The sequence below is a fragment of the Triturus cristatus genome, chromosome 12 (assembly GCF_964204655.1).
Source record: "Triturus cristatus chromosome 12, aTriCri1.1, whole genome shotgun sequence".
NCBI lineage: Eukaryota > Metazoa > Chordata > Amphibia > Caudata > Salamandridae > Triturus > Triturus cristatus.
Genome location: NC_140595.1, coordinates 790,166,008 through 790,183,956, shown reverse-complemented (window position 1 = coordinate 790,183,956; position 17,949 = coordinate 790,166,008). Strand labels below are relative to the sequence as shown.

Below are 17,949 nucleotides of genomic sequence, written 5' to 3'. Positions count from 1 at the left end.
TGCACACGAATGGAGAACTCTGGCGTGGATTCCCGGTCGACATATCATGTGACAGCCAGAAGCCCTTCCTGAATGCAAGTAAAGGCTTGAGTATCTTTTTATAAAAGCAACTCGGCTTCAACATATTTACTGTGAGTGATGCATGCACTGCCGGAACTGTGGCCCCACACCACCCTCCAAGAAGCAGCATTGGCTGTTGGCGACAACCCAAGAGTCAAAGCCAAAACAGGAAGTAACTGGCTATTCGGTGAGCTCACAGTAACACCCAATTCCTGTATTTCCAAAGACAGTGGCAATGATTATTACAAGGACTGCCTGTCCACACAGGCCCTGAGTAACCGGACTGGCATCCGGTGTACAAGTGCATCTCTGAATCGGGCACTCGTGCGCACATCAGTGGCTGCGCCTCCGCCAAGGCGGAGGAGCGTCGCTCTATTGCTTTTCAGCAGTGCAAGAAAGGAAAAATACAATGATAATAACACAATGTTATCGTCATTGTATTTCTCCCTGCTGAGGCTGTATTGTGCGGCGGGGCTGGGCTGCTAACAGAGCAGGGGGAGGAGTGGTCGGGGCACTTTCTAAGTGTGCATGATGGTTTGGCTGGCCGTCTTGGGCTGGCCAAACAGGCATGCGCACTATGATCAGGCTCATAGTCCTCGTCTGAGTGCTGAACCACGGCGCTCAGACCAATCGCGATGCTGCTGTCAAGCTGACAGCAGCGTCGTGATTGGCTTAGAGGAGCCTGTGTGCTCCCTGCTTCCGTTCTAAGATTAATCGGTAAAAGAAGCGGAGGAGAGACGAAGCCGTGAAAAGGTAAGTGTATTTTCTTCTTCCCTCTCAGCCACTCCCCCACGCCCGATCCGTTCCAGGCACCACTGGTTCCCATTACAAGTGGAAAGAAGTAAATGGCCTCAGTGGTACCACTAGCTGTACACCACCACTCTAATGCCTATCGCTGTTGTGTCCAGCTTGCTATAGCGAAGGGGAACACAAGTACATCTGTGCCCAGATCTCTTCAGCATGTGCATTAACCCTCTGCACACAGGTGCTGGCCAGACCCTGCAGCAGGTGCATTAAACCTCTGCACACAGATGCTGCCGAGACTCTGCAGCAGGTGCATTAACCCACTGCACACAGATGCTGCCCAGACCCTGCAGCAGGTGCATTAAACATCTGCACACAGATGCTGCCGAGACTCTGCAGCAAGTGCATTAACCCACTGCACACAGATGCTGCCCAGACCCTTTAGCAGGTGCATTAACCCACTGCACACAGGTGCTAGCCAGATCCTGCAGCAGGTGCATTAACCCACTGCACACAGGTGCTGCCCAGACCCTGCAGCAGGTGCATTAAACCTCTGCACACAGATGCTGCCGAGACCCTGCAGCAGGCGCATTAACCCACTGCACACAGGTGCTGCCCAGACCCTACAGCAGGTGCATTAACCCTCTGTACACAGATGCTGCCCTGAGCCCAACCCCACACCTAGACTCACTGGCGAACTGCTGCACGGCGATGCCAATGGAGGTGATCCAGGACACGCGGCCGGCCAGCTCCTCGAAGTGATGCACAAACTCGACAAAGAAGACACCGAAGGAGCGGATAACGCCAAACACCAGCGACGTCTGCATGAAGGCCGCCAGCACGATCATCCAGCCCCAGCCGCCGTCGGGGGGCTCTGGGTGCACGTGGGGGGCCATGGCTGGGCACCTGTAGGGGGACAGAGGAAGACGAGAGATTTTACTCAGCACCGCTAGAAGAAAAGCCGGACATATATCTGTTCCTATTCACAGGCCCTGGTTACCCAAAGGGTGGTCAGGAAGAGCAGTGTTGATAGAAAAGCTATGGAAGAGAACAGGCAGACATACTGTACGATTAAAAGCAAAATATGGAACACACTCTGAGGCTCTATTGTCTATTTTGACATTTTCAACACACAAGATTCGGGTAATATAAAAAAAACACATTTTTTTAATGAAGTATTCTACATATTAAGCAGATCCTTGTATGAAGGATTGCTCCCTCGGTGCCCTGGTGTGATGCAGCCTCGCTCCTCAGGACGGGCACCGGGCACACTCCAGTGGAAGCACCACCCACCTCTGCATGCCAATGAGCCAGTCTACTCTTGGGCCTGGACTGGGCTGACCAAGCTGGGCTTCAGCACTGCCTGCCTTAATGTCAAAGATGCGGTGAACGCTGTTGGGTCAAACCATTGCTTCGTCGATTATGTTGAACTAAAGGTTTTGACTCAATTAATTCATCTTTGACTCAGAAGAGTCCCGAAAAGCCCCCCAATGACAATGTAAATGTCAATAAGCACTTATTGGTTTTATGTATGCAAATTGCAAAATAATAATATGGCTCCCACATATATAGTTATTTATCAATGTTGATAAATAACTATATATATGACAGCCATATTATTATGTTGCATACATTTAAAAAAAGTGATTGTTGACATTTACATTGTACGCCTATTCTTATCAATATGATTTGGGGGGCACGATCAAACATCAAAGCGGCCGTGCGGCCGCGAAAGTGAAAGTAATCGCGGTAAAGCGCGGCGCGCGCGCACACTCACTGTAGCTCTAGGCTGACCTGGTAGCACTTTTTGGAGCCCTCTCAATAAGTCTCGCCAGACCAGCGCATGCGCTGGGTCAGGCGAGACCTAAAAACAGACCTGGAAAACTTGGCAGTTACGTTGGTTCCTAAAAATCAGAAATGTAGTAGGTCGCAATCGCACCTACCGCCTCTAAAATTAAGGAGGAAGGATGCCAATAGTGACTCACTGCAATTGGAGGCCATCGCAGGCATGGTAGCTTTACTGGGGCCAGCAGACCATCATGTCTGTGGCTGCCCTGCAATAAAATCAACTTTTTTTAAATGCAGCCCATTTTACTTAAGACAAGCATTGGCATAGCCAATATGTCTCGCTTTTGGGACCTTATAAGTATTTAGTTATGCAACTGTTGCATGGCTAAACACTTATAAGGTCCCAAAAGCGAGACCTATTGGCTATGCCAATGCTTGTTTCTTTCTAATCGCAGCACCGGTGCTTTACTTTTAACATTAAAAGTAAAGCGCGGATGCCGCGATTATAGCAAAAGTAAAGAAATAGATGTTTGTTTCTATTTCTTTACTTTTGCTATAATCGCGGCACTGGCGCTTTACTTTTAACATTAAAAGTAAAGCGCAGGTGCCGCGATTATAGCAAAAGTAAAGAAATAGATGTTTGTTTCTATTTCTTTACTTTTGCTATAATCGCGGCACCGGCGCTTTACTTTTAATGTTAAAAGTAAAGCACCGGTGCCGCGATTAGCAAGCTAAAAATGCTACCGCCGGCCACAGCTTGCAATGCATGTGCGCGAGTGGTGCGCGCGCAGCAGTAATCACGCCATATGGCGCCTCTGCTGAAACGCGCGCCCGCGCAAATGCACTGCGAGTTGTAGCCGGCGGTAGCTTTTTTTAAAACCCTTACTAAAATCTCTCCGAGCAGCGAATGCGCGCTCACTTAGCGAGACCTAAAAAAGGACTGCTCTCAAAAAGGAAAGTACTTTTTTATTTGCTTGTTTAAGAGTCAGCAGTGGACCGACTGCCTACTCTTCAACAAACTTTTTTTGCATTCACAAAGGGTAAGCGGTCACAAAGGGACCCGCTTCTCTTGCGAATGCATACGACCTCCTGTGAATGGCAGGTAAAATATCAATGCTTTGTGCCTGGATTTCAGTCACAAACCACTGATACATAAAATACCGATCAGTAAGGCGTGGCAGGTGCAGGTAAGAGCGGTGGGGCAGAAGTTGACAGATGATGGAATAGGGACAATAAAATAAATTAATAAAACGACTTACCTTGCGCTCCCCCGCATCGCCAAGTAAGCCCAAGGTACGTGTTTTTATTATTATTTTATTTTTCCTGTTCTTTCCTAATTTTCCCTCCGGCCCGCCCTGCTCCACCGCTCTTACCTGCACCAGCCGCGACTGGATTCAGCATTTGGAAGGGATGCCTACAAACTACCCCTTCAAGAAACTGATCGGTATCCATTCAGAATCCACTTTCAGGAGTTGGAAAACTTTTACGACTGCTCAAACGGCATTCATACATACGAAAAAGCATTTTAACAGTCACAAATGTCAAATTGGTGCACTTGTTATCATTAAAACGCTTACTTATTACATCTGGACCATGTTATCAAGATTTGCAAGTGAGAAATGCAGAGGTTTTATAGGTAGGAACAGGTGTTTTTTTAAACATTTTGTTAAGCTTGATTCTAGTTTGTGTTGAGCTCTAAACACAGCGCCTCCTGCTCAGTTCGCCATTTTGTAAGCGGCACTCAGACCATGGACCCCACGGGGGTTTTCTTACGGTGTTTGTCTTCCAGGGTCTCGCCAAACCTACCTGGTGACATCTATGCACCTCGCCTGGGCTGCAAACAAATGCCCAAGCGACACTCCAGCTTTTTCTTGGGTTTCTTAATTTTTTTCTATCTTCGTGAAGTATAGTAAGCCACAGGTGTCTTCATGGCGCCACAATTTGTTGCAGTTGCAAGGCTTAATACATTAGCCTGGCACGTTAGAGTGTGGTTGCCATGTAGGTGAGTTAAGACGAGGTGTCTGAAAGCCTAAAGAAGGAGCAATGTTTGGGGCTCCTTCTGGACTCGGGTCCTGATGTGAGCGTCCCAGGGTTTTCTGGCCCCAGACCAGGGCCGGCTTTAGTGCTGGTGGCGCCCTGTGCGACAATGCTTGTTGGCGCCCCCCATGACCACCTCCACCACGGATTCTCTCACTAGCACCCTTTAACAGTGACGAAGTCTCCATAACCACACTCTCTCAGATGCATTGAATTAGTTATATACCAGTGTAGGGTGTCTGAGCACTTTGCATCACACGCACATTACACAGAGACAATCAATCATACGTGTGTAAATCAGTGTATAGGAAATGTTACATAAGCCAAAGGACTAAAAGTGTAGGAGTCACAGGTCATCCATACTGGTAGAAGCATAAACTCAGAGTCGAAAAAGAAACAGCATAGTTGGGAGCTCTCTTTAATAATAAGAATCGATTTCTAGCCAAATTAATCCTTTTTGCAACATTAATCAAAGTTCTAATAATGTATACTTTGCAGTGTGTATGCAGTTCTAGGATGAAAGTTAATAGTTCACTATTCTATATTAGGACTTTAAGTTATAAATTGCAAGTAACAAAAGGATGCCTCTTTTGAAAGCAGTAACCTGCTGATCTGTGTACATCATACGCACTCTGTAATCTACTTGGTACACGTTCTTTGCAGCAGGCATATTAACCCTCTGCACTAACTTCACATAAGTCAAAACCTCAACTATACAAAATGCTGATCTCTCTCCAGGACGATAATTAATCACACGAGCTATCTTGACATTTATGTGAGGCTGGTAATTGCCGGCGGAAAGAAACGCTGCAGCAGGTGCTTCAAAAGCATAATAAACTTTCAAGTACGGCGCCCCCAGGAAGCCAGCACCCGGTGCGGTGGCACCGGTCGCACCGCCCTAAAGCTGACCCTGCCCCAGACGAATGCCCCTGTTTGCATAGAGTGCGAGTTCTGAATGGCACAGAGTTTACTACACCCTGTAATTACAGGGTGCAATAGGATCTGCACCCTTCACAAAATTTCAACAGGACAAATATACTGGAATTTAATAGGGAAAAAGTGGTAAGCACCAAAGACAGCATACCCAAGGGTGCAATAAATGGCTCATCCCACTCCACAGGGCATATCTAATAAGGGTCTTAGAAGTGAGCAATTAGTTAAAAAGCAACCATGTTTTCATGGGTGTAAACTAGCGCCTTAGACTGATAGTGAAACACCTCAGTGCAATGGGTGTGCCCAGGTGTGGCTTTGAAGCGCTCTCTGCCACAGGGCTGAAGCTAGACCCTAGCATCAGAAAGATATTGCCTGCTATTGTGTTGCATTGGTATTTATGTAGCACTATCCTACCCCTTGTAAGGGCCAAAATGCGAACTTATTTATATACGTATCCTTTATATAGCTCCTAGTGTCTCTGGCGAGACCATGTAGCGCCATGAAGTTCCTTTTTAGGTCTCGGCTAGCGAAGGCTGCACTTGTGCAGTCTCGCTTGCGAGATTTAATGACTTGGAGAAGAGGGGCTTGAACCCGCCTCTCTTCTCCACTCTTCTCCATTGGCTGGCCTCTTGAATGTTGGCCAGCCATTGGAGAAGAGGTCAGTCATTCCGATTAGGCCCCGTCCTTTTCGGATCGGGGGGCGTGTTTTTTGCAAGAAGTCTAATTATCTCCTCCAGCCAATGGCTGGAGGAGAGAAAAGACAAACACGCCCCCGAATCCGAAAATGCCGCTGCCTTTCTCCGAGGCATTTCTCCTTCGCCTCGGAGAAAGGCAGTGGTGTGCTTGCCTTTTGCTCTGCCTTGTTATGTATATACAGCTTCCTATTGCTGGAACTCGATCCTGAACGTATTGGAACCTTTACACGAGCACCAGTGCACGGGTAAATTAAATGATTTGCACAGAGTCACTGGTCCTTACGCCACATCCTTCGAGCGCTTACAGTCCAGTTACGCCACACAAGGAAGCTAGTAAAGGAAAGTGGATTAGCGATCTGGACATATTGAAGTGAATAGGGAACTTATGGAGCGCGTTGTCACTCCGAATGGAGCATCCTGGCGCTATAGAGTTAAGGGCATGCAGAGCAGATCAACATATGTTGACTTTCTTTCCTATAATGCGTGTAACCATGGTAAAATTCTACCTAAAGTAGTAATTCATTCACGTGCGCGTACGTGAAGTACTCTGAGCGGGGACTGTGCGTGATGCTCGTGTCAGTGTGAGTGAAGCCCGCGTCTCTCAGCACAAGTGTATTTGTGCGCCTCCCCGAGTACGCGCCGTGACAGTCTCGCCCCGGGCCCTCCTCCCGTGCCCGTTTCAGGCCCTCGGCCCCCGCAGTGCCAGTGCTGGAGACTGGGAACAGCTGAAACTGTAACCCGAGCTCGGCGGCTCTCCTCCCCCATCATTAGCATAGGCCCTGCCACCATACCGACAGAGGGAGCGAGGGGAAGCGGGCGGGCAGCGGACAGGCAGCCAGTGGCCGGGCTCAGGGAACGCCAGGGCGTCCGCGGGTCTCCGAGCAGGGGGCAGCGGCAGAGCACAGGATCCATGGAGGAGTGGGACCGGCGCTGAGCGGGGGTCACCGGAGGACTGGGGGGACGAACATGGAGCCCGTCACCAAGTCATGGACTGGATGAAAGGTAGGAGGCAGGATGAGCCTGTGCTGCGGAGCCGGGGAGAGCGAGCAGGCGGGGGGCGCTCTACCATCTGTGTGCCCCCTGATACCGCTCCCCTCAGAGACGCTTGGTGCTCGGGTATCTTTATTTACAACTGTTAAATTGCTTGCCAAAAAAAGGCTGGATCCGCGGGGTCTCCCGCTGAGCGCTAGTGTTGCCCAATGTACTTCGCGCCCCCTTTCCGACACCTCAAGTTCCAGTAATCTCTTGGAGGGCTTTTTGAGCCCAGTAGCTTAAAGGCAGTTTCTAGCCTGTAAACCGTGTTGTATTGTGAATAAACCAAGCCTCAGTATTCACTTGTGGAGATTCTGCTGTTCATAGTCCCCTACTGGTTAAACAAGCATTTACAATGCAACGGTCTCGGCATTGTTAAAGTTAGAGGTATTGGCATTGCTCATGACATTATTTTTGTTTATGTTTTTGTTTTTAAAACATGTAGAGAAACGGCATTGTTGTTTACAATGTCAATAGCTTAGTCAGTGTGTGTGTAGGTGGCTCTGTGTGTAGGTGCAAATGCAATAGGTCTCGCATTTGAGAGTGATAAAGCTATTGACATTGTAAATAACAATGCCGTTTCTTTAAGGAGAAAAAAACCAAGCCTGTGAATGGATCCTGATCAGGTGCGGAGAGGAGGGTCGAGCAGGTGCCTGCAGTCAGTTACACGAGCACCACAGCCGGGTCGGCACCGCCGCCGCAGCTCCCACACCCCGCAAGGCTCCACTCAAGGCGGTTGAAGCAGTAAGAACACTGCAGGAGCAGTGTGGTGGAGCTGCAGTGCAGTGCTATGCAAAACAAGAGTCAAGGGACAGTGAAGACAGTGGAGACAGTGAAGGCATTCACTGGCGAGTTTGGATACAGTACAGTCTAAGGGGACTGCAACGCCGCTTCCTTCCAAGCTCCCGCTAAGCTAAGCTCCCGCCACCCACGAGCACTACGGGGAACGAGAACTACAACTACAACTAGAACTACAACCTCCAGTGCCCCCACTGTGGCGCCAGTCATCAGTCATCGCGTCACTGTGAAAGCGCCAGGAGGCGCTTAGACGCTTAAAGATGCTCACGGGCTGCCGGGCCAAGGGTGGTCCCGTTGGAGCCCGTTGGAGACCGGCGGAGACTGGGCCCCTGACATCCCCAGCAACGCAAGGTCAGCCATACGGTTTAATTGCTCTTGTTAACTGTTTATGAGAGGAGTGACACTTGGTGGAAACTATAGCGCTGTACTTAGCTTGCGATGTCCGTACGCGAAGGGAAGGGGAAGAAAGCTGTAATGGGTGGGACTGGTACTGTTACCGGGACTCTTGACCAGTTTATAACAAGAACAACGTCAGTTTTGGCGCATGAGATTGCATTAACCGAGCGCCGTCTTTCACTGGATCCGGTATTTTCCAAAAGGTCATCTCTGGGGGGACTGATGTTGGCACATTCTCCGGAGCAACCCACACCCATAGAAACCGACTTTGGGGATTTGGAGCATAGTAGTAGCCTAATACCTCGGGAACCTATGAATACACCTACGGTTCAGGAGCTTGGCTCTTCTGTTTCACTTACGGATACATTCCCGTCATGCACTGATAGCGGCACAGCTACCCGTGCAACCACAAGGCTCGCACCTAAAATTTTGCCCCAACTAACGGACCTCGCATTGGGAGCGGCCTCTAAGAGGAAACGAGGAGGGGGCGTGCAGAGGGGAAAAAGTTCAGAGGCGCCTAAAAATAATAATAAGAACAGCGACCAGGCGACCACACTCCCTATATGTTCTGAAGCGCTCCAGGCAACTTCTCTCAGACTAAACACTTCCTCTATGGGTTCTGTTGACTCTTCCTTGCCCTCACTTGAAGATGGATTTTGGTTAAAAGTAGGAGCCCTCATAGCCTCATCCATGCAGCCTTTTTTTGATAAGTTGTTATCAATTGAGGATAAATTGTTAAAACTTGAACAGTCGACAGTAACTAATTTTGATTGTATCAAGAGTAGTCTGGGGAGGAGTGCCCAGGCTAACGAAGTGATGACGAATATAACTCGGGATTCTGTAGTCTCTAAACACCCATTGCCTACCTCAATTACATCGAACGCAGCGGATGTTTCACTTAGTGGGAGTGATGTAGCCGGATCTACCTCCTATAGCGGTGTAGTGGCCCAACGAAGTACAGGTTGTCCCCGTGGTGAAGGAGCAGTACAGCAATCTTTGGGAGGGGGTTTGGCACAAAAATCGCGTGCAGGACCAAAGGAAAGATCTATTTCTAGTGAGTCTAAGCATATTTTTCCATTTATTGATTTACCCCCTGATTCCTCACCATATGTCGTCGTACTGGCCGTGGTGCCTGAACTAGATAAAGATAGTGTAGAATCTTACAATGAACTAAAAAATAAATCTATTCATTGGCTGAATAGCAACAGACCTCTACGGCCGAATGTGCAAAGTCAAATCTTGTTTGCCCGTAGAGTAAGCTGGGTGGGTCGAGGAGTGAAAGACCTAGAGGTCGATTGTATTGTTATTAATTTTAGAGACAGACGGGTGGTCCAACATATATGCGAGTGGTCTCACCAAAGGACAAAAACTCGTATTCAGTCTTTTGACTTAAGTTACTTTTATCCTCCCCCCAACCACCATGGAGAAATTTGGACATCCAGGCAAGAATTGGGAAGGGAGAGCCCAGTTAGACATGCCTTCAATAGAGGAGTGAATGAGGGTATTTGTTTTGCATCCCGTATCCCCCTCAGCAATAGATTTAGGGTCTTAGACCAGGTGGATTGACTGACACCCACTGATTTTCGCCCACTTATCACGGACAAACAGTCGTGTAATAGTCCTTTGGGTATGGGGGCTGAGGTAATAAACCAACAGACCGTCCTAAGCTATGAGAAGATGAATGAGGAGATAAGTAAAACCACTAAAGTTAGTGACAGTGGGGAGGTGGGGAAATCCTTAGATGCATCTAAGAATAGTATTGTTACAACCAGTGAGGTGGCACTAAACTCCGAAACATTAAGGACTGCTGATAACAATTGCAAGCCCCTAGAAGTTATAAATAGGGGATTTTTTGAGGCGACCTATGAGAGTGAGTTGGAAGCAAGATCACATGGCCCCAGGATCCTGTCATGGAATATTGCGGGCCTAATGTCCAGATTGGATCTCCCCGACTTGGGCGATTTCATAGACTCCCACGAGATTTGCTTATTCCAAGAAACTTGGGCAGTAAGACCATTATATAGAGTAGGTTTTGTAGCACACATTCGGAACTACACGCGGGGAGATACAGGCTGTGACTCATGGATGTACTCGTCATGAGATTGACATCGGCTCTACCCCAACTGACTTACTAGGTCAGCACAAACTTCCTCTTACACTGTTCTATACCGATTACTTCTGGACCGATCGTGTTTTCTTAGGACCCGCTGGGTCGGAATTACAACCAGGTTTAAGGTCTGATGTGTCTGATTTACAAAGTAAAGCCCTGAAGAAGTCAGGGGAGACTGTGCCCTGTGACGAAACATGTGTTGGCTGGCTGTAAATCCAAACTCATCATAATACAGAAGGATAAAACAGAAATCAGAACATTGTAGTCCTTCATTGTCATTCGTTGTTTAATTGAATTGATTTGTTTGAAACTTAATGCTATGAAGCATGTTACACGGATGTTAACGTGTGCACAAGGGGTAGACCGTCGGGGGGTTTGTGCATTTGGGTAGGTACCGACTTGGGTTGTACGGTGAAGAGAATAGAAATTCATTCACCTGACATTTTATGTATTCTTCTCACCCATAGAAACCTTCCAAAGCTGGCCATTATCAATGTCTACTCTCGCCCAGTTAAGTATGGGCAAACTTTGCCGACACTAGATTGTTTGGCTGTTCTTCTTAATTTACTGTCTGGGGAAGGACATTTTTTAATTGGTGGGGATTTTAATTGTCACTTTGAACCCCTCAGCGGGTTGTCAACATCTATTACCAGTGACGAGGATTCATCATGGTCAATTCCTGCGTCTAACGCGTACCCGATAAGGGGGTGGACCCAACTAGTCTTGCAATTAACCTCTCTTACCCTCACCTATTCATTGAGGGCATGTAATGGTCGGTTCCTTGACGACAATCCTGGGCATCCCACCTTCGATAGAACTGGACAGGCAACAATAATTGATTATATTTTAATAAATGTTGAAATTTGGCATAAGGTTGCAAAGTTTTCTGTCCTCCCCCGTGATGAAAGTGACCACAATCCATTGGTCGTAACCCTAGATAGCCATGTAGTGGAAGTAGGGCAAGACCTGGAAAATCCGCTACTAGACAATTTGATAGTGGTTGAAGGAGGGAGAAGAATACGCTGGGGCTCAATAATCCAAGCTCCAGAAGTAATGGCGGATATGTATACTAGCATTATTCCCTTGTTAGAAAAAGCAAGTCTTGTCTCTGGAAGCAGTGCTAATTTAGAATCCGATGAAGATCTAGGAAAAATGCACCTTGATATGGTTGTATGCCTGGCGGATTGTTTTTATAGCAGTAAGCCCAATAAGAGTAACCATCGCAGAGATAAAAAACCCTGGTACAATAGGTCATGCAGGGATGCGAAGAGAGCCCTGTTGTGAAGCCTGAGGGGGGGGGGGGGGGGGGGGATAGCATGCAAATAAGGGAAGCATAGTCCATACCGGGAAAATAGAGGGTAGGTCTACCCTTGAGCCTAATATTGCTGAGGAAGCCTGGCGTCTTTATTTTAAAGATTTATATTCAAGCCCCTATAATGGACCTAGTGAGAGTGGGATATCGTCTTGTTGTCATACCTTTGATTCCCTTGGGGATATACCTCCGTGTACCTTGGCTGAGGTATTATCTGCCTTAGCCAAAATACTGCCAAACAAAGCTCCTGGGCTGGATAGAATCCCCGGGGACCTGTATAGAAATGAACAGACTGTTTGGGCCCCATACCTCCAGACATTATTTAATACCATTCTTTATGGCATGTCACCTCCCCCCCCCCCCCACGTGGGCCGGGTCAGAGATCATTCCTATTTATAAAAAAGGGTCACCCATAAAACCGGCAAATTACAGGCCAATCAGCCTTATCGATGTAACCCAAAAGATTTTTGCTAGAGTTTTACTGGGAAGACTCCAGGAATGGATGGAAGACCTTAATATTTTAACTCCTTTACAGGCAGGCTTCAGATGTAAAACATCTACTATAGATCAGTTGTTTAAGCTTCAATTGATCTATTGGAAGCATATCGTTTTGGAGGGTGGAAGTCTGTATCTTACATTCGTGGATCTCAAATCGGCGTTTGACATGGTGGATCGTGATCAGCTATGGGGAATCTTGCTGGATATGAGAGTACCACCATACCTCTGTCACCAGTTTAAACGCCTCCACGAGGGAACATTCGCTACGGTAAGGTTCAGCAAGAATGGGAAATTAACGGCTCCTTTCCCTGTAGGAAAGGGGGTGAGGCAGGGTTGGATCCTTGCACCAACCCTTTTCTCAGGGAGACCTTCTTGCCGTTAAGGACATTGACTCCCCAAAACTAGCCAACCGCAAATTTCTTGCCCTAATGTTTGCGGACGACACCCTGCTCCTCTCGAAATCACCAATGGGGATGCAGCGTGTATTAGAGGAATTTAGTCGGTTTCGTAAACGGAGGAATTTGGTAGTAAATATTAAGAAACCAAAATATATGGTCTTTCACGCTGACTCCACAAACTGTCCGCACCCAAGAATGGATGATGGACCTTTAGAAAGGGTTCCTTTCTTCGATTATTTGGGCCTCACACTAAACGACAAAATGGGGTGGGGACACCAAATTAATAAAGTTAATTTAAAGCTAACTCAGGCAGTCGGGGGGATCTTAAAGGTTTATAAGAGATGCGCCCTAAAGGGTATAAGCCCACCTGTAGAAATCTACAAGGTTCAAGCTACGGGGGCAACTATGTATGGGGCCGAACTTTGAGGACATAGCTTAGTTAATGCCTTCACTATAACAGAAAAGACTTTTATGAGACAAATCCTGTGTTTGGCCAAAAGTACTCCTTTAACGCCACTAAGGATGGATTTGGGCATCCTTCCCATTGCAGACCTAATTGCTTCGCGCCCACTGCTTTATTGGCGACGGCTGTGGAGTACGCCAGAGTTAGGACATTATAGAGAGGAATTAAAGGCTGTAATGTCCACTCTGGGGGCGGGTAGTATCCTGTGGTTCTCCTTTATCAGAGACTCATTCCGTGCGATAGGAAGGGAGGACCTATGGTCCGCACCGGAGGAGTCATGCTCTGCTATTTCAAAAAAATCCTTGGTTTGTGTACTGAAGGAGTATAAATTGTCACGCATTTTACAGACCGCTAACTCTTCTAGTTTAACCTATGGGTTCCTGGACATAACACAGCAATACAAATTGGAGCAGGTGTTGGATTTTATTCAACCGCCAACAGCAAAAAATCTGTTTTTTCAATTTAGATATGGGCCGCTGCCGCTCCATGCACTTACCAACAAATGGGCAGGCGCTACCACCCACCTTTGCCCGGGGTGCCTAATAGAGGAGGAAACTGTAATGCATGTGTTGTTCTTCTGCTTGGCATATAAGTGGGCAAGGTTAAAGTGGGTTACTCAACTGTGTAGGAACCTAGGTATTAGAAATTATAAGGAATCCTGCAGGGTTTTAAAATCTGATACTAACCCGGTTTTTGTTGTTGCAATTTCTACTTTCCTCTTTGCAATGTGGTGTAAGCGAAGGTATCTTTTGAAAAATCGTTGTGAGAATTAGTAATACCCGCTCCCCCTTGTCAACTATTGTGACCCTAGTTTTGGCAAAAGCCTAGCCTTTAAGCGTAGGTATTTTATCAAACAACTGATACGAGATCTATTAACACCTGCTTTTAATTGGCTGCTACTGTGACTTAGGTTTTATATAAAAACATAGGCTGTGAATTTCTTTTTAACTCATTTAGTTTAATTTATATTTTTAATGATTGGTTTGCACTGATTCTATTTCCCATAGTGATGATTATAATTGTATTCCCCCGTTTCCCAATGAGTAATTATTACTGCTATCTATGCTTGTACTATTTCATAATCAGTGGTTCTTAGGACATCGTATTCTTTCTTGATATTAATTTTAAGTGGTTGTGTATATGTATGTACTTTTATGGCCGCAATAGCCGAAATAAAGTTTCATGAATGAATGAATGAATGATATTTGCGAAGGACAAACACAGCGCTGCCCTCGATCAATGAGAACTGCAGCTTGTCCCAACCTGCCCCCACCTGCCAACGTTTGTTTGCACTTCAATGGTAAGAGCGCCGTGTTCCGGGTAGGCTTTCATCCTCGCTGTGCGCTAATATTTACACACTTGATCGTTAACAGCGAATATACAAGTAGTTTACTCCCCTTTGGAACGTTTGAACTGTGGGAATCTCGCGATCTCTAAGGGACGCGCCGTGATGTTTGGTTCATCGTGGCTACTTGTCTCCTCTGTGGAACTGCACGGGGTGAGGGGGCTCACGGGCAGCGGGAGTGGGGGGGGGGGGGGGCTCAGGGTCAGCAGAGGTACCCCTCCGATTAGAAGCCCTAGGCATCTCTCACTTCACCTGACCCACTACTAGCACGCCGGGCAGGGCAGATTCAAAATAACCAGATCTACTAAAACCCAGCAAGACTAGTTAGTGTCCTCTTCTCGGTTATTTCTAAACTAGCACCCCCGGGGCTTAACGAACGGATAGGGCGCGCGGGCCACCCTCCCTGGTGGGCACCAGGGCAGTAAGGGCGCCTCGGACACGGTGCCACCGCTCGTGTTGATATGCTCAGCTCTGAAACACACCAAGGCAGCAGCTGTGTGTGTGCGTGGGGGGGGGGGGGGGGTTGCAAGATAAAAGCGCGCCGTCGCCCGGCTTCCAACCAGGCTGTTCTTTCCATGGCACAAAACACCAGCTGGACTAGAAATAAATAAAACGGCAGCAAACACCTCTTTACGCTAAAAGCAAGAAAGCGCCATAGCCAAAATGCATCCGAATGCTAGTTGTCTCCAGGCGTATGTATAATGCCATGCTGGAGAATTGTTTCCTTGTGATTTTTGGGTGGCAGCTCAAATACAAGCCTGGACCCCCTCAACGGAGTTACTGGCGCGTCATATGCAAGCCTGGACCCCCTCAACGGGGTTATTGGCGCGTCATATGCAAGCCTGGACCTACTCATTGGGGTTATCGGCGCGTCATATGCAAGCCTGGACCCCCTCAACGGGGTTATTGGCGCGTCATATGCAAGCCTGGACCTACTCATTGGGGTTATCGGCGCGTCATATGCAAGCCTGGACCCCCTCAACGGGGTTATTGGCGCGTCATATGCAAGCCTGGACCTACTCATTGGGGTTATCGGCGCGTCATATGCAAGCCTGGACCCCCTCAACGGGGTTATTGGCGCGTCATATGCATGCCTGGACCCCCTCAACGGGGTTACTGGCGCGTCATATACAAGCCTGGACCCCCTCATTGGGGTTATCGGCGCGTCATATGCAAGACTGGACCCCCTTTACTGGCGCGTCATATGCAAGCCTGGACCCCCTCTTGGGGTTATCGGCGCCTCATATGCAAGCCTGGACCCGTCATATGCAAGCCTGGACCCGTCATATGCAAGCCTGGACCCCCTCATTTGGGTTATCGGCGCGTCATATGCAGGCCTGGACCCCTCAACGGGGTTATCGGCGCGTCATATGCAAGCCCGGACCCCCTCATTGGGGTTATCGGCGCGTCATATGCAAGCCTGGACCCTGGACCCCTCAACGGGGTTATCGGCGCGTCATATGCAAGCCTGGACCCGTCATATGCAAGCCTGGACCCCCTCATATGGGTTATCGGCGCGTCATATGCTTCAAGCTGCTGCTTCGAAACCCCATCGTGTTTGCTGAATTGAAAAACACACTGATGCGCAGTGCCCGGGGCGAGCCTCTAATGAGCGGAGGAGGCACCACCTGTGTCCTGGCATCGCCTGGGCTCTGGCCCGCAGACAGCTGGGGCGGGGTGACGGGTGACTTATGCAAGCAGCCTGTGTGGCACGGAGCAGGCTGGCACACGCGACGGCGCCCATAGTGACTGGGACCGTCGCCAGCTGTGATGAGTGCGCTGCGCTGTGCACACACTGTCCCAATGTAGGCCACAAACCACTAGAAACCGGCGGGAAGTACCGCCCCTTCTCTCAGGCTGCAGTAAGTGCCGCTCGTTCCCCCAGGCTGCGGGAAGTACCGCCCCTTCTCTCAGGCTGCCGTAAGTAGCGCCCCTTCCCCCAGGCTGCGGTAAGTACCTCCCTTCTCCCAGGCTGCGGCGGAGCGGGGGCCTTAGATGGAGTTTGTGGTGACTTTCAGTGCTGAATGAATGCTATAGGCTTTCCCTCCGCGCCTGCAGCAGTCAGTGATTACCTGGCAGTCCACAAGTGAATTAGTGACTCAGTCAGTCGCGTGGCAACTGTTGTAATAAAGATGCCTCGGATGCCTCGTAGTCCATGTATATCCAGTAGGTTGATTTATTACAAAGTGTCTCTGCGAGTTCCCAGCCACATAACTCTTACTCGGTAGCTCAGCAGTGACGTCAGTGCTGCAGAGTTTGATGTCTGCCATACAGCCCTATCCCACTAACAAGCCCGCCATCCGCCCATGTCCCACCGACAAGCCCGCCATCCACCCATATGCCACCGACAAGCCCGCCATCCACCCATATGCCACAGACAAGCCCGCCATCCACCCATATGCCACAGACAAGCCCGCCACCCACCCATGTCCCACCGACAAGCCCGCCACCCACCCATATGCCACCGACAAGCCCGCCACCCACCCATGTCCCACCGACGAGCCCGCCACCCACCCATATGCCACCGACAAGCCCGCCACCCACCCATGTCCCATCGACAAGCCCGCCACTCACCCATATCCCACCGACAAGCCCGCCACCCATCCATGTCCCACCGACAAGCCCGCCACCCATCCATGTCCCACCGACAAGCCCGCCACCCATCCATGTCCCACCGACAAGCCCGCCATCTAAAGGAATCACTGATCCCACATCCTTTACAGCTGCTAGGAGCTAAGGTGAAGATACAAACTAGGGCCTCAATGGCCAGAAGACATACCTCAAGATTAGCAGCCCTCGGGAATGCCCAGGTGAAAGGGCGGTTACTCTAGAGCTCAATCTTAGAAGCTGGAGCAAGGGCACCATGGCCGACAAGCCTTCTTCGTCTTCTGTGGTCGACTGGGTGGAAGCTCGTGGGTGGATCTAGTGTCCACCCACCTACACATGCATGCCACCAAGAAAAGATCAGCTTGCCTGCTTTATCGCCCCCAGATTGTTGGGGTGACACACAGTAGATTTCTTCAGTCCCAAAAGCAAATTGGAACAATTTTAGGAAAAATCAAAACTGCCAAGTGCCTCACTGCTCCAATCCGAGTTCTGATCGTAAGGTCAGGAGAGTCAGGCACCCAACAAGAGCTGCTCCAGAATATTCTGTACGCAGGTGGTGCAGTAGACCTTTGCTCTGGCCCCCACCTGGACGCAGTCAAGAATAGTCTATCCGCAGGTGGTGCAGTAGACCCTTGCTCTGGCACCCACCTGGACACAGTCAAGAATCGTCTGTCCGCAGGTGTTGCAGTAGACCCTTGCTCTGGCCCCCACCTGGACACAGTCAAAATCGTCT

At 48.9% G+C, this 17,949-nt stretch overlaps 1 protein-coding gene across 3 annotated transcripts in view; it reads right to left on the bottom strand.

The window, feature by feature from the left end:
• SLC16A13 (solute carrier family 16 member 13) overlaps positions 1-17,949 on the bottom strand; it is a 339,236-nt gene that overhangs the window by 162,372 nt on the left and 158,915 nt on the right. For all 3 annotated transcript variants that reach the window (XM_085636696.1, XM_085636694.1, XM_085636695.1), the window contains exon 2: positions 1,496-1,710. In XM_085636696.1, the coding sequence (XP_085492822.1) occupies positions 1,496-1,700 (205 nt within the window). In that variant the 5' untranslated portion in view covers positions 1,701-1,710. The remainder of the gene's footprint in view (positions 1-1,495; positions 1,711-17,949) is intronic.